Source organism: Macaca fascicularis, chromosome 7 (assembly GCF_037993035.2).
Source record: "Macaca fascicularis isolate 582-1 chromosome 7, T2T-MFA8v1.1".
NCBI lineage: Eukaryota > Metazoa > Chordata > Mammalia > Primates > Cercopithecidae > Macaca > Macaca fascicularis.
Genome location: NC_088381.1, coordinates 39,845,515 through 39,869,685, shown reverse-complemented (window position 1 = coordinate 39,869,685; position 24,171 = coordinate 39,845,515). Strand labels below are relative to the sequence as shown.

General features: G+C 48.4%; 1 protein-coding gene across 2 annotated transcripts in view; it reads left to right on the top strand.

Moving 5' to 3' along the window:
* Nucleotides 1-24,171, top strand: part of CA12 (carbonic anhydrase 12) — a 59,793-nt gene that overhangs the window by 22,110 nt on the left and 13,512 nt on the right. For both annotated transcript variants that reach the window (XM_005559742.4, XM_005559741.4), the window contains exons 3-8: nt 13,778-13,957; nt 14,867-15,009; nt 18,972-19,067; nt 20,259-20,322; nt 20,597-20,754; nt 22,093-22,219. In XM_005559742.4, the coding sequence (XP_005559799.1) occupies nt 13,778-13,957; nt 14,867-15,009; nt 18,972-19,067; nt 20,259-20,322; nt 20,597-20,754; nt 22,093-22,219 (768 nt within the window). The remainder of the gene's footprint in view (nt 1-13,777; nt 13,958-14,866; nt 15,010-18,971; nt 19,068-20,258; nt 20,323-20,596; nt 20,755-22,092; nt 22,220-24,171) is intronic.

Below are 24,171 nucleotides of genomic sequence, written 5' to 3'. Positions count from 1 at the left end.
GTCCTGCCTCCTCAATGCCAGGAGATGCATCCTTTGTCTCTGACCCAGGCATCTCATGTCTTCTGCCAATATCCATGAAACTGGCAGACTAACTTGTCAGCTGCAAGTAGGATAAAAGCTCTGACCCTCCGCACTTGTGGACAGGTGACGAGTGGGGAAAGCAAAGCCTGGAGAAGTGAGTGGGATTGTGAGGGTCTTGTGTGCTACATGACAGAGCTTGACATTTATCTCAAGGAACCACTGAAGAACTTTCAGCAGAAAACTGTCTGGATCTAGCGTGCACTGTTGTGGAGAGTGGAGAGCTGGAGGGTGAACCTGGAGAAACACGGCCAATGAGGGGTACAGCTGTGGGGCAAGTGGTCTGAACAAGGGCTGTGCCAGTTGGGAGAGTGGTGGCCAAGTTTAAAACAAACTTTGTACTACCCTTGATAGCATTTTTTTTTTTTCTGATCCAGGATTCAATCCAGATAGCATTTATCTGTGTTCTCTCTTTAGACCTTTTATGCCCTTGACATTTCTGAAGCATGTAGAACAGACCTTGTAGCACATAGCCTATAGATCTTATAGAATGTCCCTCGATTTTCATTTGTCTGAGGGTTTCTCAGGACAGGAGTGAGGTTGTATGTGTATATATGTGTATGTGTGTGTACATATATATGGTTAGGGTTAGGGTACATATACATATACACAGTAGAGCGCGAGAGAGAAAGCATGTGTGCAAAATATTAACAACTGGTGATTCTAGGTGATGGCTGGAAGTGAGGGTTGAAAGAGAGGAGAGAAACAAGTTAGCTGTGATCACCAGGCATTTGGTGTGGTGGGTGGTATTACCAGCTGACATAGAGAGTTGAGGGGAGCTTTGGAGGGAGGAAGGGGGAGGAAAAGATGGTGAGTTTGGTTATTTTAAAAAATGATTTGCCTGCCTGAGTCCCCTTCCAGCCATGTCTGGTTTCAGGATCCCATGGATTATCCAAAGGGAGTACCCAGTAGGCAAGTGGTCTGGAGCTCAGAGGAAACTTGGGCAGGGGTAGTGCTGGTGTTGAAGCCATGGGAGGGGACAGCTTCGCCCCAGGGGAGTGTGTCTGTAAGAAGGAGAAGGGGCCAAGATAAAACCACCATGACAGCTGGCATTGAGGGGCAAATGGCCACAGAGATCTGAGAAAGGGCAGGGAAATGGGAGGACAATTCAGCAAAGCAGGGTCCCCAGAAACAGAGGGTTCAGAAATCGGGAGTTGGGGGTTAGTGCCACCAGGGTCAAGGGCTGCATGAAGTGCGAGGGCCGAAGAATCTATATGGACTCAGTGGGACGTGGGCGTGGAAGAGCAGGGAGGTCTGAATGGGAAGTGGAGGCACAGATGCGGGCAGGCACACGGTTCTTTGAAGATGCTCAGCTGAGGAGACGAGAGTAATCAGGTCAGAGGCAAAAAGGGGTACCTGCCTGAGGAAGTAGACGTTGGATGTCCATGGCTGAGAGTTAGTTCAAGGTCACATTCAATTTAGATACCCCGATTTCCCCCTGGCCTCCTGTCTAAATGCCAAATCAAGTCATGGCTTCCCACCTACTGCTTCACACTCTTCACAAAGGTGAGTGCTGGGAAGGCGGATGGGGAGAGGGAGCGTTTTCTTGTCAGCCAGGGGAGACGGCAGTACCAGTGATGAAAAGCACCTGTGACATTTTCAAGAATCTTTCTCTGCCAGGAAAGGAGCCTGTCACAAAAGCAGCCTCTGCCCACAGTATTCGCTCTCCCACTGGTTTCCTGTGAGTGCCAGGGAACATTGCTATATCACCCTGTGTGGAATATGGCTTTATGATCATGATCATTTGAAGTTCTCTCTTTTCACTCAAGAGCTTGTCGCAAATCATAGCCTCGTTGACCCCAGGCCCTCATTTTCTGGAAACCAGGCTGTATTTTCTCCGTCTGCCTTTCCTTCCAGCTGCCTCGCAGCACTCTGCACCGCTTATTTTCTAAAACTCAAACAGGAGAAACACCAACATTTTATTTCGGTCAATAACGATTTTACACCAGAGAATCTGTAGCAATTTAACCAGAGTCAAATATTTAAACTACAATAAAATGCAATCCTACGAATGAATAACCAAATTGTGGTATATCCATAGAATAGGATATTATGCAATCATAAAAAGGCATGAAGGCCATTTGTATTCCATAGAAAGGAATGCTACAACATGGATGAACCTTGGAAACATTATGCTAGATGAAAGAAGCCACCTGCAATTGACCATATATTGTATGATTCTGTTTATATGAACTATCCGGAAGAGGCACATCCACAGAGGCAGAGAGCAGATCAGTGGTTGCCAGGTGCTGAGAGCAGGGAGAGTGGGAAGGGACTACTTCACAGGTATGAGGTTACCTTTGGGATGATGAAATGTTCCGGATCTAACTAGGGGTAATGTTTGCACAACGTTGTGAATATACTAAATTTTACTAACGGTAGTTTTATATTCTATGTATTTTACCACAATAAAAAATTAATGAAAAAAAAAGAAAAGAAAGCAACTTCTCCCTGAGACCGGAGAGAAAAAGGGCTTGGCTCTGCTCACAAGAACCACAAGGCCTTCAATGTGATGAGGGTTTCACAGCAGCTCTTCTCTGCTTTGACTGCACATGAGAATCATGTGGGCAGTTTTTTAAAACCCCTCCCACCTCAACACCAAGACCAATTAATCCTGATCTCAGGGACTGGGGCTGGGAGCAAAATCAGGAGCTCTCGGAGATTCCAGTGTGTAGCCGCAGTTGAGAAATATGGCTCTGGGCTAGGGGTTCTCCAAATGTGGTTCCTGAACCCAGCAGCAGCAGCAGCACCTGGGAATGTGTTAGAAATGCAGATGCTGGGGCTCTGTCCATGAAGTACTGAATCAGAAACTCTGAGGGTGTGGCCCAGCAGTCTGTGTGGGAACAAGCCCTCTAGGAGATTCTGATGTGTACTCAAGTTCTGGCAACCACTATTTGAGTCTAGGCCAAGTAAACTACAGAGTTTTTCTCAACCAGTGAGTAGTCACCGAGCATCTGCCATAAGTTTGGTTCCATAAAGGGTGTCGTGAAAATAAAAAGACCTATCCCAGCTCCTCTCAAGCATCTGGTGGGTTAGATTCTTGGAAAAGAAATGGTGCATTAAAATGAGATGAGCCTTTCTATGGCTAAACAATATTCTGTTGTGTGTGTCTGTGCCACATTTTGTTTATCCATTCATCCGCTGATGGACCATTGACTTATTTCCACCTTTTGGCTAATATAAATAATGCTGCTATGAACATGGGTGTACAGGTATCTCTTTGAGTCCCTGCTTTTAATACTTTGAGATCTATACCTAGGATTAGAATTACTGGATCAGGCGAGGTATGGTGGCTCACACCTGTAATCCCAGCACTTTGGGAGGCCAAGGTGGGTGGATCACTTGAAGTCACGAGATCGAGAGTGATGAAACCTCGTCTCTACTAAAAATACAAAAATTAGCCAGGTGTGGTGGTGTGTGTCTGTAATTCCAGCTGCTTGGGAGGCTGAGGCACGAGAATTGCTTGAATCCAGGAGACAGAGTTTGCAGTGAGCTGAGATCACACTGCTGCATTCCAGCTTGGGCAACAGCGCGTGAGACTCAAAAAAAAAAAAAAAAAAAAAAAAAAGAACTGCTGGATTATATGGTAATTCTATTTCAACGTTTTAAGGCACCACCAAACTATTTGATGTTCCCACCAACAATAAATGTTTGAGATAATGAAAAAGTTCTGTTATGTATATTTTACTACAATTTTTTATTTTTTATTTGAAACACTCAGTCACTCAGGCTGGAGTGCAGTGGTGCAATCTCAGCTCACAGCTACCTCTGTCTCCTGGGTTTAAGTGATTCTCCTGCCTTAGTCTCCCAAGCAGCTGGGACTACAGGCACATGCCACCATGCCTGGCTATTTTTTGTATTTTTAGTAGAGACGAGGTTTCGCCATGTTGGCCATGCTGGTCTCGAACTCCTGGCCTCAGGTGATCTGCCCTCCTCGGCCTCCCAAAGTGCTGGGATTACAGGCATGAGCCACTGTGCCCAGCCAACAATTTTTAAAAAGCGATTAAGCCATGAAAACATGGTTAGAAAAGGAAGTTATGTTTCTCATGGTCAACACTGAATAAATATCACTTCAAACACCATATTTAATCATGTAAATGTTATGCATATAACAGTGCATGAAAAAGATGGTTTCTGCGGTCCTTTCCGTGCAGAGATGGTTACCGGTCCTTGACTGGGCCTGGAGCCCCCTGTTTTGAATATTGTGTTGAAGAAAGATAGAGCAGGATGTCTTGCGAGGGCGGTGGCTACAGGGCTCTGCTGTGGACTTAGCACTTTCACATCTAGCACGATTCCTCACATGAATTGGCCAAGGAAGATGAAGGAGGATAACACATGGTTAGCACTGACAGGGGGCTCAGGCCTGGCTAGTTTTCATGACAGTGGTTAGGCTGTTCGCATGTCAGCAGTTTGTTTAACTTAGTGGTTTGTTGTTGTTTGTTGCTTAGCTGGAGAGTCATTTGTTGAAGGCCTCCGTGTGCCAGGCTCTGTAGCAGGAGCCAGGTACACGCATGCAGAGAGCGAGCTGACAACGTAGTGCAGCGCTTCTCAGCCTCAGCCCGCAGCGGCATCACCTGGCAGCCGTGTCCAACGGCAGATGCTGGGCGCCACCCCCAGAGTGTCCGGTTTGGAGGCCTGGGTTAGGGCCCGAGACTCTGCGTTTCGAACGAGTTCCTAGGCGGTGATGATGATGCTTGTCTGGAGCCACACTTTGAGAACCACTGGACTACTGGGGTGGAAAGGCAGACAATATTGTTTTGATCAGTGTGGCTGCTGCAGTAGAAGAGAAATGCAAAGGCTGCATAGCAGCACAGAAGAGGGGAAACCCTTTACCCTGCCCCAGCGGGCGAGAGGGTGTTTCAGGGAGATGTGAAGCAGCTTGGTGTGTGCGCAGGATGCAAGCAGCTCAGCGCTGCTGGAACGAAAAGGAGGGCTGGGAGCAGACACAGAGAAGTCCAGAGAGGTGGGCAGAGCCTCTCCACGATGAACATACTCTAAGGCCACAGGTCGTGGGAACCTAGGAGGGGGTTAGAATTGGAGAAGCAAAAGCAAATAAATCATCACCCTTTACCTTTGGCAGCCTGGAAGCCCCACCCGCCTCCCTGTAATAAACCTCGCCTCCAGAAGGAACCCGACACAGGCCTTGACATGGATGTGTAAATGACTGCGGAGCCTTTTTGTCCCCGCCTCATCCCCCACCCAGCAATATTAGACGGGGATTATTGGCGGGGTGGAGGAGAAGGACTTCCTGAGGGCGGGTGGAGGGCTGAGTTGGCAGCCCCAGCCTTATGGTTCACCTATTCTGGCCTCCAGCCTGCACTCCTGGCCCCCACAACCATGGCTGGATGGGAAATGATTCCCATCTCTCTCTGTGTTAATACATCCATCAGTCCTGCTCCTGTGACCAGAGCCACAGAGAACACAGCTAAGCCACAGGACTCAGAGGGGACAGCAGCCTTCATGTCCCCTCTAAATCCACCTGGAAACCAGGCATCCTCAGGATGGTGTCTGCATGTAGAAGCCACTTTGTTGTTGTTGTTTAGAGATGGGGTCTTGCTGTGTTGTCCAGGCTGGTCTCAAACTCCTGGGCTCAACTGATCCTCCTGCTTCCCCAAGAGTGGATTTGGGTGGATTTTACCAAGCCCAAGTCTCAACCCTCCTTCTCCAGCTGACCCAAACAAAAATGGAAATAATAAAGACAAAAGTTTGATGCAAAGTGTGGATTAAAGCATCTTTAGAAAATGTGTTTATTTTTATTGATCTATAATGTAAAATCTAAGGAAAAAGAGTGGCTGCTATGGCAGTCCAGCTTTGAGCTTTATTCATAATAAGTAACCCTCACCCTCTAGCCCTCCCTCACTGTCCCAGGACCACCTCTGATTCGGTGGTGACACTGACAAAGGAAAAACTCTTAATGCCAGTTTGATTCCTTGCCCTCTGTTTGTACATAATAAAATCATAAGACCTCACCCATCGATTATTAACCCATGCCCCTGGTCACGTCCTTTCCTTCTAGGCAGGACATTGGGGTTTATGACTGTGCCTCTCCACCTACCAGGCAGGAAAACAGGTAGAATTCAGCAGGTTGTGGCCTTCTGTGCGGGGGGTCAGTCTCTTACCAAGGTGATGTGGTGGGAACGCCACACTACTGACTGGCTGAACCCACTGGGTTTTTATGAGAAGACGTAGATATTTTAATCAGCTTCAGAAGTGAACCGCAGGACCTATAAATGTCTTTTAAACATGTTTTTAAAATGTAGCTTCTAGGCTGGGTGCAGTGGCTCACACCTATAATCCCAGCACTTTGGGAGGCTGAGGTGGGAGGATCGGTTCAGCTCAGGAGTTTGAGACCAACCTGGGCAACATAGCAAGACCCCATCTCTTAAAAGAAAAAAAAAAAAATAAAGACTTTTACATGCAGACACCATCCTGAAGATTTCTGGTTTCCAGATGGATTTAATGGGACATGAAGGCTGCTGTCCCCTCGGAGTCCTGTGGCTTAGCTGTGTTCTCTGTGGCTCTAGCCACAGGAGTGGGACTCTTGGATGACTCCCAGAGAGAGGCAGGTACTAGTCCCCCAACAGGAAGACCTTTCTAACAGATGGAGGAATGTACACGAGCAGGTGTCAATTGATCCCAGCTCAGCCTTGGCACACGGCAGGACCCACACCTGGCAAAGGGAGGCCAGATGGATCCCAGGCTCTTTCTGAGTCAATGCATCACATGTCCCTAGAATATACCAGCTCTCCACTGCAGCAGAGCCTCTGAGCTTGCTGGGCCCTCTCTCATGAATGCCATTCCTCAGGTTTCACTCATGGTTGGTTCTGCTTGTCCTTTAAATCTCAGCTTTAATGGCACCTCCCCCGGGAAGCCTGCCTGCATCATCCGCTTAACAGGGATCCCTCCGTTTTTCTGTTGCAGCCCTTGTTTAATTCCTTCGTAGCGCTGATTGCAGACTAATTATTTCCTTTGTGCGTTGGTTTACTTGTTATTTATTATCAGTCTCTTACACTGAACTGTGAGTGCCACGAGGTCAGAGACTAGAGCTGTTTTGTTCTCCATTGCATCTTCAGCACCTGGTACAGCGCCTGACACATACTAGACATATTTGTTGAAGAAATGAATGCATTAACTTCAAAATTAAATTGTACTCCAAGAAGGAGAGCATTTAGAGAGTTTTCTCCTTCATTCAACATTTGAGTACTCGTTTTTTATTGCAAATACAATCCATCGTATTAAATGTATATTCAGATTTGGTAGATAATTTTTGATCATTTTCATATAGATATACATGCCTTTTATTATGGTCAGATCTCCTTACAAAACAAATTTTGAAGGACTAACCAAAAGCTATCATTGCCCTGAAATGTTGCCTATTTGTTGAAAAAGGATGTGTCATCATCTAGAACGTGTAAACTTTGCCATTACAGCGGTATCCGTTGGGGCAAGTTCTGTTCTGACTGCGTGTTGGTAGCTGGCTCAAAGAGATGTGCCCGGGAGCTTGGGCCCAGGCAACTTCTCCAGGAAGGTGCCTGCAGTGAGCACTGACACAGACCCGGGGGGTCCACCTCAGAGTATGACCTCCAAGAAGTGTTATGGGGCAGAATTAATGTTGACCCCGGTGGCTGGATCCCTCCCCCAGTCTTCCCGGGGCTACCTTTCATCAGTGAGCCCCTCTTCCTTCTGTCTCCAACCTTCCTTCTCTGCTCTGTTTTGCCATCTGCATAGCAGTTTGCTGAAGCCTCTTCATAAAAAACAAAAACACAGGCTGGGTGCGGTGGCTCGCACCTGTAATCCCACCATTTTGGGAGGCCAAGGCAGGTGGATCACTTGAGGTCAGGAGTCTGAGACCAGCCTGGCCAACATGGCGAAACACCATGTCTACTAAAAATATAAAAAATTAGCCAGGCGTGGTGGCAGGCACCTGGAATCCCAGCTACTTGGGAGGCTGAGGCAGAAGAATTGCTTGAACCCAGGAGGCGGATGTTGCAGTGAGCTGAGATTGCGCCACTGCACTCCAGCCTGGGTGACAGAGCAAGACTCCGTTTCAAAAACAAAAACAGAAACCAAAACCAAAATCCTTCACATTACCCTCACCTTACCATCACCACCACACATACACTCTTCTCTCCTCTCTTTATGGCTAAATTTCTGAAATGAGCTTTAAAAACCCTCCACATCCCTTCAAGGATGTGTTCAGACATGAGTAGGGATATGACGTAAAGTTCTGGTCTTCCTAAGATCTTTGAAACTCATAGTCTGAGCTCTAGTCTGTAATAGGCTTCTGTACTAGTCTGGCGCTAACAGTCACAGGCGAGGTATGCTAACAATCATCGCTGTGCTTGCTAGTGTGCACAACCCGAGTCAGCTGGCCAAGAAGTTCAAGCCAGGGACGAGAAAGCACTGGGGTAGCTTTGGCAGGACCTGAGCTGGACTTCGAAGAGTGGACGAAATTTGCAAAGGTCCAGAGGAAAGAAGAGGGCATTTGAGCAGAGTTTTTTCATAAGGGCATTTGTGAAGGTGGGTTGGCATAGCCTGCTCTTAGGCTCAGGGAGTTGGCTGAACCATGGGGCAGGCTGGGGCGGGATGTGGGGGCCTTTGAAGACTTTGACACGTTGGGGCACTTCAAGGCCATGAAAAACAGCTAGGCTGTGCTTTGTGTTGGTGGGGTGGGGCAGGGCGTGCTAGGGAGAAAGGGAGTGTACAGATGGGTGGTGGGGTGGTGCCACCCAAGCCAGGCTGTGACAAGATTGATCTGGTTACTGCAGGAGAGCCAGTCTGGCAGTGTAACAAGGAAGGCTGGGACTGGTTGCCTGTGGGAAGCCTTTGCAGTGTGGCATGGCGAGGGCCTAACCCATGGAAACATGGGAGTTCATGACCCACTAAGAGCAAAGGATAGACCGAGCTGGCTCTGAGATATTGAGCCTTGGAGGAGTGGGGCCCTGGTGTTCTCTGATGAGGCATTCCACCATCAAGCTATAATCTAGGCCATAACACATCCTCTAATTGCAATATTGCAAAAAATACATGGACTGTATTTGAACCCTGAATTTTACAAACAAACTGTTAAAAAGTTATGACCTATTTGGAAAATTTTGAATTCTAATTAAATTTGGTAATCTTAAGGTATTAAGTGTTAACTCTCTAGGTGTGGGTATGGTACTGTGGTTTTAAGAGCCTCTATGTTTTAGAGAAACATACTGAAATATGTACAGATGAAATATATCTGGATTTGTTTCCAAGTTATCCAGGTAGATAAGGGGAGAATGGGCTTAGCATAGATGAGACAGGACTGTTTGTGAATTGTAAGCTGTTCAAGCTGGGTGACATGGGGTTCGTTTCTCTCCTCTCTCTACGTTGTATACATTTGAAATTTTCTGTAAAAACATTCTGGTCCTTGGATAATGCAGGTCCTACACCCTGGGCCTCACGATTCCCAATCAGAAATCACGAGAGGCATTTTGAGCTGTGCCGTGTTAATCTCTTGTTACCTTTCAAAACAGGAATTCTGGCCACTTCTGTTTTGCCTAGAGCAGGAAAAACGCATAGACGGGGAAGAAATAATGCCTTGGCTTTATTTGGAAAAACAAACTGTGAGAGACACGTGATCCCCCTGTGTCAGAATCATGGGAGGAGTCCAACCAACTGGAGGCAAAGTCAAAACTCAGAAGAGCAAAGGCAAATTTTTAGCTGGAAATAGATGCTTCTCTTAGAAAAGTCAGTCCCAGTGGAGGATTTCTGGCAGCGGAGCACTTGGCATGAGTGTGAAAGCTGAGACCGAGTTGAAAAATGGTAGCCCAGGGTGTAGCGGCCAGCATAAGGCCAGCGCTATGCAGTCACATGTCACAGCTCAGGGAACAGAAAGGCCTGCTGTTGTCACCTCTGATATTGGTTGTCCCGGTGCCCACCCTCATGGCACCTCTATCTCTCACATGCCACAAAGACAGGAGGCTGCTCTGACAGTGTCATGCGGGGGGAGGGCCTATGAACTTCCTTGGCAGGCCATCTCCCAGGCTACAGGGCAGAAATCAGATTTCTTTTTCTTTTCTTTTGGTTTTTTTTTTTGAGACGGAGTCTTGCTCTGTCACCCTGGCTGCAGTGCAGTGGTGTGATCTCGGCTCACTGCAAGCTCCGCCTCCCGGGTTCACGCCATTCTCCTGCCTCAGCCTCCCGAGTAGCTGGGAATACAGGAGCCCGCCACCGCCCCCGGCTAATTTTTTGTATTTTTAGTAGAGACAGGGTTTCACCGTGTTAGCCAGGATGGTCTCGATCTCCTGACCTCGTGATCCATCTGCCTTGGCCTCCCAAAGTGCTGGGATTACAGGCGTGAGCCACTGTGTCCGGCCCAGATTTCTTTTTCAATGAGTGGCCCCAAACAGAAGCCATTTGCACACAGGTAAGCTAGAAAGCTAGGAGGGTGTATTTTGAACCTGAGCAAGTGATCTCATTTCTCCTCCTCTTTTTTGAGGAGAAGAAATATATGAGGGAATTAAGGTGGGCGCGCATTCCTTGGGAAAGGAGCAAGCATGAAACAGGTGTTGAGAGTTCCTGTTAGTAACATGTGAGGGCCCGCTCTGCGCCAGGCACTGTGGGAAGTGCAGCGATGGATGAGCCGTGGTCCTTGCCTGCAAGGAGAGCGTGGGGGAGCCAGGAAATTCCAGGTGCACAAAATCTCCTAGATAAATACTGAAGGACACATAAGTCCTGTGACCCAAGCAAAGTAACTGTTACTTAGCCAAAGTCAAACTTCGGGCAAATCACTTAAATCTCTATTTTTCACCTATAAAATGGTGTAATTCTTGCCTTGCTTACCCCATCAGGTTATAGAGTTATAAGGATCAAAGCTACTACAATAGAATAACAATGAGAAGGAGGGGAAGGAGGAGGAGGGAGAGGAAGGAGGAGGAGGAGACAAGGCTTTCTTGACCTTGCTGACCTACAGACCTGTGACTGGTGCCCAAGGACGAACTCCGCTGTGGATGGCAGCCAGGACCAGGGCACGTTCCTGATGCAGATGGCTGTCCACTCCCAGCCAGTCCTGGAGCACTGGTGCTCTGTGCCCTCATTCCCAAAGCTGGTTCCCCTGGGCACCTTGTCACAGGCCCAGTAGCTGCCTTGACATGAGCAACCTCTCTGACTTGTTCAAATTCGCCTGACAGATGGTGAAGGTGCTTAGTCCTAGTATTCTTAATAAATATCAGAGCTTAAGAGCCAGAAGGAAGCTTCCAGAACATAGCATCCACACACATCCCGTCCCCACCACCACCCCCACCATTTGTACGAAGGGCAATGGAGGCTCCAGCAGGGAACATAACCCACTGTGGTATTGGGACAGCTGATGCTGGAATCTCATTCTCTGGACTCCCCTGGTCCAACATAGCTGCTTCTCTTTCCAAGAAAGGTTTTTCCAACACCAACTCTACTGCCTTTAATATCCTTAGTCTTTCCTGCCCCCAAATACCTCATTTGGTCCTAACTTCCAATAAAGTGTATTTAGGGCAAGAGAAAAAGGAAACGTTCCCCAAGTCACATTTTCCCAAGCCCTCTGTTCTTTTTCATTCTTCGGGAAAGTGATTCCTAAATGCCCATGAGGGCATGTGACCCTACTAATAATATGGGTTCACAGAGACGAAGATGAGGGGTTCCTATCTTCACAAGGCTCTTGTTTAGTTAGCAGTAAAGTGCCCTCTTGATGAAAGCTTTTTGAATCCCCGCTACAGGAAAAGAAAACCCTTCCAATCCAGTTCCCTTTAGTCATGTGTGCAAAGAGAAAGCTTCTCATTGCTACATCTCTTTACTTCGAGTTTTTTGCATTCATGCCTGGCTGGCAGCTTCCGCCCTGCTGGCTGTGGGCCCAGGCAGTATTGTGAGCACAGGAAAGGCTGACAGCCTCACTTAGGGAGTCTTACCCTGTGCTGTGTCTCTTCCTGACCCCGGGGGTCTACATGAGGCCTCATGGTTGCTTCATTCTGCTCCCTGCTGCCCCTAAAGTATTCGGTTTGCCCCCCAGCTGAATGGTTGTCTTACTCCAGTTTGGCCCGGAGTGCCTGCTTTGATATCCTCCAGACTCCCTCTTCCCTAGTCACCATCTTGGTGTAGTTGAGTTACTTTGAGGCCTTGAAAATAAGAAGAGTATAGCTCAGTGGAGACTCTGGTATCCCAAGTGAGAAGACTGGTGTCCGGTGAAAGGTTGGACTGGAGGGTCTGCCATTCCGTCATGCTGTAACATTTCTGAAAATGCATAGCCTAAGGTTGACAGCCGGAAAAATCAGTAGGGTTCCAATGTGTGTGTCCGGACCTAGAAGTAAGAACTAAGCCTGGGACCAACGCCTCATAGCATTTTAAACGAACCTGGGTACCAGCTATCGCTTCTGATTCTTCCCACTCTCAGATAAAGTCCCTTAGTTAGAGAGCACGGCGCAGGGGGTTGGGATTCTGCGGGGCCAATGTACCATTTACACTCTTGTGAGACAGTGTGGTGGTCTACGGAAGAATTCCAGAAGACGTGGTGTTCCTTTCCCCTTTTCTCTATTTACCCACCTTCCTTGTGTTGAAATACTGATGAACGGACCCCAGATGGCAAAGCTTGATCCCCAACTCTGATAGAGCCCACAGGACACCCTGGGTCTACCCTAACAAGCCATGACTTGCCAATTATTTGCTTTTCTGGAGAAACCTTGGCCAGAAAGTCTGTTTAATTACCATGGAGATAATCTTTTAAACATAGATTTACATTCTTTAAAGACTTTTTCCCTGTGGGAGTAGGAAAGTTCATCTGCACGTAGCATGTTTATTTTCATTTCCAGGGGAGGAACTGTTTTCTAGTAGTTAGCAAGAAGCTTGAGCCCTGGAGGAATTTCTTTTTTTAAAGTCTGTTCCTCTTCGCTGATAGTGCGTCAATTATATTGTAATAATTAGTTTACAGTGTGGTCATATTTTTTTCCAGCTTAAACTCCGTACTTCACTCTGCGATTCCAGTCCTATAATTATTTAACATTTGTCAAGCATCCCTATCAGATTGGGTTCTATAGTTACCCTAAATGTGGGTATCAAGAGTCAATGTCCTCAGGGGTTTCTCATCAGGAAGGTCACACTTGCAAAGCCAGCAGCCACAAAGACCTATTTAGGTTGGTGCAAAAGCAATTGCGGTTTTTGCATGAAAGTAATGGCAAAAACCGCAATTATTTTTGCACCAACTTAATACTTGGCGCTGTGGTCAGTGAGACACTAATTTTTCCCACCTGGGGTGGCCCTGCAGGTTTGCTAAATTCTTCCCCGTTAGAACGCCAGCTTGGATGAGTAGGGATTCTATTGTATTCAACCTGGCAGGCCCAAGACCCAGAGCAATTCCTGGCTCATAATAGGTGCTGACTAAGCAGATGATGAATTACTGAAAGTCAACAGGTCTTGACCTGTGTGTCCGATAGGAACAATGGACAAAATAAAGCAGAGTTCGGTGGGCTCTTGGCTCTGGCCTGGGCAGCCCTAGTCCCTCTTTCCCCACATCACTTAAGAGCAGGTGGTCCTGAGTGGTTGCTGGACCTGATTCTGGAGGCCGAGACTCTGGGCCTTGAAGATTTACCTCTGGGGATTCAGAAAAGAGGAGAAAAGGAGTAATTGTATTGAACAGAGAATTAGAAGATAAGGAAAATCCCTTTGTGAGAAACTCTAAATCTTGAGCATGGATCTCTGTGTCCAGGTCCTGATGGGGAGAACAGCTGGTCCAAGAAGTACCCGTCCTGTGGGGGCCTGCTGCAGTCCCCCATAGACCTGCACAGTGACATCCTCCAGTATGACGCCAGCCTCATGCCCCTCGAGTTCCAAGGCTACAATCTGTCTGCCAACGAGCAGTTTCTCCTGACCAACAATGGCCATTCAGGTGAGGGAGAGGTCTTGGAGACCTGAGGAGTATGTCTGGGTCTCCCTGGCTGTCAGGCCTGTCCTTTTCCATCTGGCAGGGAAGGGTTCTGCAGAAGCATCCAGGAGGAGGGATGGGGCCGGGGCGCCTTTGAGAGATTCCAGGAGCACTCTCTCCAGGGGATGTTGGAGGCCCTGGGCTCTGATGGTCCTGCCAGGGCTGCACTTCCCAGAAGAAGCACATCTCTCAGGATAGGGCAGGAGACAGACCTGAGCCCCGTGGTTCATTGGCTGTGCGGCTGGAGTGAATTCTGGACCATCATAAATGACTCAAGGAACCACACAGTTTAGGAGGGGCACCCAGGCCTTAGAGTCAGACCAACCTGGATTTGAACCCTGGCTTGACTGCTTATGAGCCATGAGCCTCTAGGTGAGAATTTTAGCCTCCTTGAACTTCCATCTGGAAATGGACATATTAATGGGTACCATGAAGACTGCAGATTATGTATGTTGGGGTCTGACACGCGGAGTGAAGTAAATGCTTCATAAATAGCAGTTACATTGTTGTTATATAATTCTAAAGCTCGGAAGGTACTTCACTAAAGGTTCCAGGTGTCTGATCCATCAATATGTAAATAAACACCCATCCGTTGATCTAGTGTTAGTGTTTCTGGCATCATTTTCCAGGGGGAACCAAGAAGGCGCGGGTGCCACTGGAGTTGCTTTGGGGAAAAGGGGACATTCTCAGGGAAAGAGCCCAGGTGTCTGACCTTTAGGCTGCATCTCTGCTCTGCACCTCACTCCATCCACCTGCCTCTCTCTGGGCTCCAGGGGCTGGCAGCGGGGGTGGAGGGAGTGTTGCCTACCTGACTGCTCTCTGGCAGTGCACAGCTGGCCGGGGCTCTGAAGGCTGCTCCTCCACTCCCCGCAGTGAAGCTGAACCTGCCCTCGGACATGCACATCCAGGGCCTCCAGTCTCGCTACAGTGCCACACAGCTGCACCTGCACTGGGGGAACCCGAATGACCCGCACGGCTCTGAGCACACTGTCAGCGGACAGCACTTCGCCGCCGAGGTAAGTAGGGCTGCCAGTCTGGCAGAGGCTGCTCTGCAGTGGGTAGTGTGGCACCCTCTCGACCTGGCTGCTGTGCAGATAACACCAGAGCCTGGGACAGGCTGCCTTCAGGCTATCTGCCCCATCTTTGGCCCTGGCACAGGGGGTGCAGCCACGCCAGCCTGCAGCTCATCTGCACTGTCCTGGTCCCTTTCTTCTCCTGAACATGCTGAGTTTGTCCCTGTGTCTTTTACTGAGTGATGCTGCTGGGGAGGCAGTATTCCCAGGGTGGCCCAGCGGGACACACATGCCCTTCTTTTAGACATTGCCTTCTTATCTGTGCAGATGAAAATCTCCTGCTGACTCACACTGGGCTCATTGCTCCCCCAAACTTCTCAGCCTTTCTTCATATGTCATGCTGTTCGCATCTTTTTGATGCTATCTTTCCGTTCTCTCGGCACGGGTTGCGTTTAGAACATGGGGCCATGGGTCTAGGGCCACTCTTCTACCTGGCCACAAGTCTAGGGGTGCCTGACAGTCTAATGTGTTGGGCATGATGGCAAGCAGACTCACTAGGGACAAGATGCCACCCAGCACAGCATCGTGTCATGTCGCCTTGAGGTGCTACCCCAAAATGCCAAAAGAAAATTAGCAGAAGGGCAGAGCGTTTGCGCTGTGCAATTGCAGGATGGGGTGGGGCAAGGAGGGGGTTGAGATGCTGACTTTGGAATTCCAATAGCCCTGAACTGGGGGTGTGGCTCTGAATATTTACAGGGAAATACAAGGAGATAAATGCTGCTGACTGATCAGCCAGGGGAGTCCATGGCCAATAGCGACTATTCCCCTCCGTTCATAACTGCTGAACTGCTTAATGTGTCAGGCTAATCATAGGTCTACTTGCAAGCATGGAAGGGATTGGATCTGGCTCAAAAGGATGGCACCACTGGAGGTTCACATATTTCAGAGCAGGCCCTTCCCTGAAGCTCAAGAACTGAAATTTCCTCCAGGCTAATTGCAGTGTTGAGACTTCTGCTTCCCCCATGGGGAATAAAGAAGGTGTAAACCAAAAAGTGTCTGAGACTCAATCCATTTAGAAGTTTATTTTGCCAAGGTTAAGGACGCATGCCTGGGAAACAGGGGCACAAGTCTGTGCCTTTCGCCAAAGATGATCTTGAGGGCTTCAATATTTAAAGGGGAAAGGGCAGATACTGGGGAAAGAGGGAGAAATGTTTAAAAGGTGTGGGGAGGTAAAAGGCAAGAGGTCGCAGTCTTCTGAGTTTTTGATCGGCCATTCACATGTGAGACGGGGTAGAGGAATAGTCACTTGTGCATTCATGTAGCTCAGCGAATCTGCATTCTTACAAGATGAAATAGACATGGGCAGAGGAAGCAATTAGATATGCATTTGTCTCAGGTGAGCAGAGGGATGACTTTGAGTTCTGTCCTTTGTCCTGAATCCGTGAAGATAAGTTACCCATTGACACTGTCAGGGTGAAATTCAACAGAACTGCTTTCGGGTAAAGACCTTGCGGCCCACAGTGAATTTCCTAGTGGGCAAAATGTGAGATGTGTAGCTTTTTTTTATCTTTGTAGCCATCTTATTTAGGAATAGAATGAGAGGCAGGTTTGCCTGATGCAGCTCCCAGCTTGACTTTTCCCTTTGGCTTAGTGATTTGGGGGTCTCGAGATTTATTTTCCTTTCACAAAGGAGGTTAGGGTGTAGATTGGCAGGGTTTATGTATTTAAAAATATTTCCTTTTTTTTTTTTTTTTTTGAGATGGAGTCTCGCTCTGTGGCCCAGGCTGGAGTGCAGTGGCGCGATCTCGGCTCACTGCAAGCTCCACCTCCTTGGTTGATGTCATTCTCCTGCCTCAGCCTCCCGAGTAGCTGGGAGTACAGGTGCCTGCCACCACGCCCACCTAATTTTTTGTATTTTTTAGTAGAGACGGGGTTTCACTGTGTTCGCCAGAATGGTCTCGATCTTCTGACCTCGTGATTCACCCGCCTCGGCCTCCCAGAGTGCTGGGATTACAGGCGTGAGGCACTGCTCGCAGCCTAAAAATATTTCTACTTCTTGTATTTTCTGCTCTTAAGTCACATCATCAGACCAAGGGTCTGGTTAAGATGAACCATAAATGCCAATACTAGAGAAAAGACATCAAGGTGTCCCTCAGGTGGGTCCTCTAAGGAAGGACCTTGAAAGTGTAGTGGTTCTTTTGGATGGAGTCCATAGAAGAAGATTCTGGCAGGGCACGGTGGCTCACGCCTATAATCCCAGCACTTTTGGAGGCTAAGGCGGGTGAATCACCTGAGATTGGGAGTTCGAGACCAGCCTGACCAACATGGTGAAACCCTATCTCTACTAAAAATGCAAAATTAGCCAGGCTTGGTGGCACATGCCTGTAATCCTAGCTACTCGGGAGGCTGAGTCAGGAGAATCGCTTGAACCTGGGAGGCGGAGGTTGCGGTGAGTTGAGATCATGCCATTGCACTCCAGCCTGGGCAACAAGAGCGAAACTCCAACTCAAAAAAAAAAAAAAGAAAGAGATTCTTTCTATCTTAATCTCCTCAACAGGGAGCTCCTTTATGCTTGGATTAGTCTTCACTTCCTCTGAACACAGTAAGAAAAGTACAGACAAACCACAAGCTGAAAGGTCAGCTGTAAAAGGAAATAGGGACTTAGGACCTCAGAGGTTTTAATCATATAGAATTCAGCTCTGTTTCTCAAAGTGATGCCAGGCTGAGATGGTGTGGGCAGTGTGGCAGACTAAGTCCTTTGAGGGGAAGATGGTGAAGCAGGAGCTCTTAAGAAATCCTTAATAGAGGACCACTTAAAAGAAGAAATAATTTGATATATAATTTTTTTAAATTAGAAGGAGCCACTTAAAGTTCAAAATGGGGGAATTAAGCTGTATTCAATAATATATGTTGAATTATATTTATAAACACATGAGATGGAAAAGGATGAATGAAAAGAGAAAAGAAATAGAGATAAAATCTCCATATGTCATAGTCTCAAGGACAAAAAACCAACAAAAATGCGTGGGTTGTATAAACCAAAAATAAATTCTAAGCCCCCCACCCCACCTCCCTGCCATCTGAATGGACCCCTCCTCTTGGCCAACGGCATTCCAAAGTTAACATGAAAACTAGTTCAGGCCATGCTGGGAAGAGGGAGTTGGACATGACCCATTATACCCTCCTCCCTTTTAATTCAGGAAAAGCCCACCTTCATTAACATCAACACAGACCTTAGGTCTGATCAGAAATATTTACAGTCTATTCTCTCTGAAGCCTGCTACGTGGAGGCTTCATCTGCATGATAAAATCTTGTTCTCTACAACCCCTTACTGGAACCCAGACATTCCTTTCTATTGATAACTCTCAGCTGATTGCCAGTCAGAAAGAAGTTAAATCTACCTGTGTCCCGGAAGCCGCCATTTTGAGTTGTCCTGCCCTTCTAGATCAAACCAGTGTATCTTTTTTTTTTTTTTTTTTTTTTTTTTTTGAGACGGAGTCTCGCTCTGTCGCCCAGGCTGGAGGGCGGTGGCATGATCTCGGCTCACTGCAAGCTCTGCCTCCTGGGTTCACGCCATTCTCCTGCCTCAGCCTCCCAAGTGGGGTTTCACCATGTTAGCCAGGATGGTCTCGATCTCCTGACCTCGTGATCCACCCGTCTCGGCATCCCAAAGTGCTGGGATTACAGGCGTGAGCCACCGCGCCCGGCAAACCAGTGTATCTTGCACGTATTGATTGATGTATTATGTCTCTAAAATGTATCAAAACAAGCCGTGCCCTGACCACCTTGGGCACATGTCCTTATCCTTGGCAAAATAAGGGGAGGGTCTGAGATACCTAACCTAGTCTGGGGGGCTGTGGGGGCTGGGGTTCTGTCCTCACAGCTGGATTCAAGTCCTTCTGCAGAAGCGACAGGCTCCCATGAGTCACTTATCCCCTAATGGGTGGCTTCTCCCCTACTGCAGCTGCACATTGTCCATTATAACTCAGACCTTTATCCTGACGCCAGCACTGCTAGCAACAAGTCAGAAGGCCTTGCTGTCCTAGCTGTTCTCATTGAGGTAAGAGCTATTTAAAAAGTTCTCAGGTGAAATTTGAAGCAGGGATGAGACTGGGATTCCGCCTTTTGTTCCATGCATACCTGTTGACAATCAGCTGTTCCTGTATCGGCTCTGTGTCAACTCCAGAGCAGGGGGTATCCTCCTGTAGTGCACCTTTTCTCTTGGCCTGGAGGCAGCACCTTCTGTGCCTGGGCAGCAGAAATGGGGAATGTTCTTTGGTCCATTGGAAACACGGGCCCCAACGTCTAGCTCTGTTGCATAAGGCATGGAATTGCCCGGTTGGGGAGCACCGGTGCTGGAAAAGGGTCATGATACTCCATCTGACCCATCAGATGCCTGAACTCTTGATACAACTCCTGCTATCCAAGCTCCATCCTCTAGATCAGCAGTCCCCAATCTTTTTGGCACCAGGGACCAGTTTCATAGAAGACATTTTTTCCACGGACCAGGGAGCAGGGAGGGAGATGGTTTTGGGATGAAACTGTTCCACCTCAGATCATCAAGCATTAGTTAGATTCCACAAGGAACACACAGCCTAGATCCCTTGCGTGCGCAGTTCACAGTAGAGTTTGTGCTCCTATGAGAATGGGAGGCCTCTGCTGATTTGACAGGGGGCGGAGCTCAGGCTATAATGCTTGCTTGCCCGCTGCTCACCTCCTGCTGTGTGGCCCGGTTCCTAACAGGCCGCAGACTGGTACCGGTCCACAGCCTGGCGGTTGGGGACCCCTGCTCTATATGGACCCTGGAATGAATTCTTTGTTTATCCCAAGAAACAGGAATGTCTTCTGATTGACTTGCATGTTTTATGTCCGAATGAGGCAGCATGTACCTCATTTCCCAACATGCTCATTGGTCTGACGTGGCTTTTGTGAACTCAGAGCTCCTTAAGTTCTGGGTGACATGGATGTTAGTCACAGACTTCAGGCTCACCTCTGGATCATCAAGAGCACATACTGTACCCCATATCCCAGGACATTCAAGCCCAATGCCTTAAGCTGAAAACAGGACATCCTGAGATGCAAGAAGGCAGGACCATTACACTAACTCCCAAGAGCCTAGTGATCCATCCTAATTGTCCAGTAAAGTGGATCCTTCAGGCAGTGGTGGCAACATACCCACAGCCTTGCCCATCAATCCCGGCTCAGCCTGTCCTGTTCTGTCCCAGTGTAACCTGCCCTGTCTCTGTTCCAGATGGGCCCCTTCAATCCGTCCTACGACAAGATCTTCAGTCACCTTCAACATGTAAAGTACAAAGGTGAGGGGTCCTTGCGTGTATATTCACTCTCTGCTGGAGAAGGAGGTAGTCAGCCCTGGGTGACTTTAAGAAAAACAAATGCAAGGGGCAGGAGTTGTCTGTGTTCACCAGGTTAAGAGGAGCAAGTTGTTGAACGATGTTGCAACCAGGTCCTGGGGTTAGATGACCCTGAAAGGGGCTAGTTCATGTTTCTAGGCTCAGTCACCCTGTTCAGCTGCACTTGTGCCCTAGGGAGGGAGACTGACAGCATCACCTCTGCAACGTGTCTCTCTAGGTCAGGAAGCATTCATTCCGGGATTCAACATTGAAGAGCTGCTTCCGGAGAGGACGGCTGAATATTACCGCTACCGGGGGTCCCTGACCACGCCCCCTTGCAACCCTACTGTGCTCTGGACAGTTTTCCGAAACCCCGTGCAGATTTCCCAGGAGCAGGTAACTGTCGTGCCAAACTCAGCCAGAGTCCACACGGCACCTCAGTCCCCATCATCCCCCATATCATAATCAACGACTTGATTTAGTTTCATTGGCAGCTCTTCAAAACCTCTCCAAATATCACAGTTGTCTGAAAGCACTGCCGAAATTCCAGGCTGAGATTCAAAAGAAGTCAGGCTAGGCAAATGAATACATGTCTCCTAGTTCTTTTTAAAAAAAGAGCTATAAAGCTGCATTTGCTAATATATCCTCAGTGGCTGAGGTGGCATTCTCTTCCCAGGCAGGAGAGAGTCTGGTTCCTTTACAGGGTAGAATAAAGACAGGATCAGATGAAATCATTTAACAAATGGGATTGCAGCAATGACTAAGTGAGGGTCCCTGCCCCCCAAGAAGCTCAAGGTCTAATGCAAACTGGGGAACAAAATCCTTAGCCATCGTCGCTAAAGCTTCTTATTTGATAGGAGATGGGAGAGAAGAGTAGAAGTTTGTGGGATGACCTGCGGGTTAGTGACAAAGCTGAGCCCCTAAGTTAGGTCATCTGAGTTCCATGTCACTGCTCGTACCTGTACTCCACAACCTAAATTCATGAGAAGAAAAATGGCTCCCCAGGAGACGGGGCTGGGGCCAGCACTGCATCCTGGCTCACAGCCCCACCCCAGCTTCATGCGGCCAAGGCAGCCTCACAGCTGCTTCTTTCCTTTACAATCAGCTTCTGCTCTGACTCACCTGGTAAATGGCAGCAGGTGGGTGGACAGGAATGGGGACGTGATGAACCAAGAGATGGATGAAACATGTGGGGAAGCAGCAACATCCTACCCCAGAAACTGCCTTGGGAACGGGTTATGTAATCTATGCAGGTGCATGAAAATGCCATGGAACCTGTAGTCAGATGACCTCTGAAACGCTTACCTCCTTCCTTTATTCCTTCTGATGTGACCATCAGAACAAGCCCTGCGACCCTCTGGTTGAGAGCTGGGCTCTAATTTAAGTTCATGAGAGGAACGCAGTCTCCGTGGGAGGCTAAGGAGCACTCCATCACCCCGGGTTTCCCTCCATGCAGGGCAGATTCCGGGTATAACTGGGAACTAACAGCACTGCCCTTCCCTGGAGTCTCGGGTGCTGGGAAGGCAAACCCAGCGCTGCGCAGCTCCCAGTCACCCACTGTGGAGGGAAGCAGTTGTCCGGCTTTCCCGCTGCTTTCTAATATCTCCCACCCAGCCCCACAGAAGCTGGTTCCCGAGGCTTCTTCCAGGTGCAAGAGGTGAGAGCTAGCCTCTTCCCAGGGGGTCAGGCGAGGAGGTCATTCTGCCTGCGGGCTATTTCTGCTCTTGCCCTCAGCTGCTGGCTTTGGAGACAGCCCTGTACTGCACACACATGGACGACCCTTCCCCCAGAGAAATGATCAACAATTTCCGGCAGGTCCAGAAGTTCGATGAGAGGCTGGTATACACCTCCTTCTCCCAAGGTGAGGAGAGGTAGTGCTGGGGGAGGGGGTGTGGGAGTGTGGTGCCAAGACATTGGACTCTTCTGTGTGAATTCAGCTCTGGCACTGATGCCCTCAAGAAGTTGGCTGAGAGCTCCTGGCTGCCACGGGAGCCAGGTGCCTTGTGAGACTAGGTGCGGGGCTCACTGGGGTCCCCCTTCACTGAGTCTTTGCAGAGAAGCAAAAAGCCATGGCCCCCAGGCAGATGGACCAGAGCCCTCTTTAAGCCTGGGAGTCTTGCACAGATGGGGAAGAGAGAATTCCTTGGGGACTTCTCTGTTCGAGACAATGATCCCTTCTCCTAAGACACAGGATAGGACCCTTTCCATGAGATCAGACTTCTAACTTCCCTCCCTAGGCTTTCTTGGCATCAAAGGCTGCAGCCAGCCTATCTTAGGCCTGGCCGGGTGATTCGCACACCACCACCGAATGAGCAGGAATGTTCCTATGTTAGAGGTAAAACAGTGGGTGTAACCCACATCCATGACTAATGTAGCAGGGCCCGTTAGACAAGGAAGCACCCTTGTGCACTGTCTGACCTCCTTGGAGCTTGCATAAGCACAAGCACATAAGTTCCCAATTGAACAAAGCTTAATAGCTTGGTTTCTTCCTAATGCTACTAGGGCTCAGGTCTCCCTTTTACAGCTGTAACCAATAACTCCCCAGTAGGACGTTAACCTTTTTCCTTGCTCACTGCCTACATCAACACTGCTGGAAACTGGGCGTCAGGGGAAAGGGGTGAGGGAGCACTCTCTTCAGATCTCTGAGTTCACTTTCAGGCTCACTTTCTTACTGTAGATTCTCAACTGGTTCCCAACTTGGGAATCTTCATGGCTGGTCTGTGCAGTTCCATTTCATCCCCAGCATCACGTGTGGCCCAAGCAGGGCCAGGTGTTCATATTTAAAGATAACCCGTTCACACCTGCAATCCCAGCCCTTTAGGAGGCCAAGGCAAGCGGATCACCTGAGGTCAGGAGTTCAAGTCCAGCCTGACCAACATGGTGAAACCCCGTCTCTACTAAAAATACAAAAATTAGCCGGGCGTGGTGGCGGGTGCCTGTAATCCCAGCTACTCGGGAGGCTGAGGCAGGAGAATCGCTTGAACCCAGGAGGCGGAGGTTGCAGTAAGCCGAGATCACACCACTGCATTACAGCCTGGGCAACAGAGTGAGACTCCATCCCCCCCAAAAAAAAAAAGATAACCCGTTAACACACTTGTTAGAATCTGCTCTCTTCGTCTCACTGGTGCACTTTTTTTGGGGTTCCTTTCTTATTATATGAGGTTATAACTATCACCTCCTAAACTTAGTTGAACATATGGAGACTGTATTTGGAAGCCCTTTCCAGGAAGCTTGAGAAACTGACCCATCCTTATGGTCAGGATTATGTCATTCTCTGTTTTTTCATGAAGAACTGCCCAAGAATCTGTCTTTTGTGTTTCCTCCTCTCCAGGTACCACTAGTTAAGATCATTTCCCTCTTACCTCAGTTTCTCGGTTGGAAAACAGAATCTGTGAACAATGGCCTTCCTGAAAATTCAGAATCCATGTCATGATAACTAACAGTTTCCTTTCTATGAAATGAACTGAGTGCATGGAATTATCCCTGTGTATCTGTTCTGGATACAACGCTATCTTTTCTCATTCTTCTGAGTGGAGAATGTAGTATCCAAGGGTGAAATGGAACTACTTCAACTCTTAAAACCAAAAACATAAAAACTCTGCCAGGAGATTAGGAACTTTGCCCATATAGATCAGGTAGAATTTTGCTTGTGATCCCAGGACCCCATTGCTGGTTCTGTTCTCTGAGCTCAGCTATGCACACCCAGGGAAGGGGGAGCGCAAACTCTCCTTATAGTCAGGAGGCCTAGGTTCAAGGTCTGGCTTTGTTTCCTCCTGGCTGCATGCTGTGGACAAATCATGTCCCTTCTTTGGC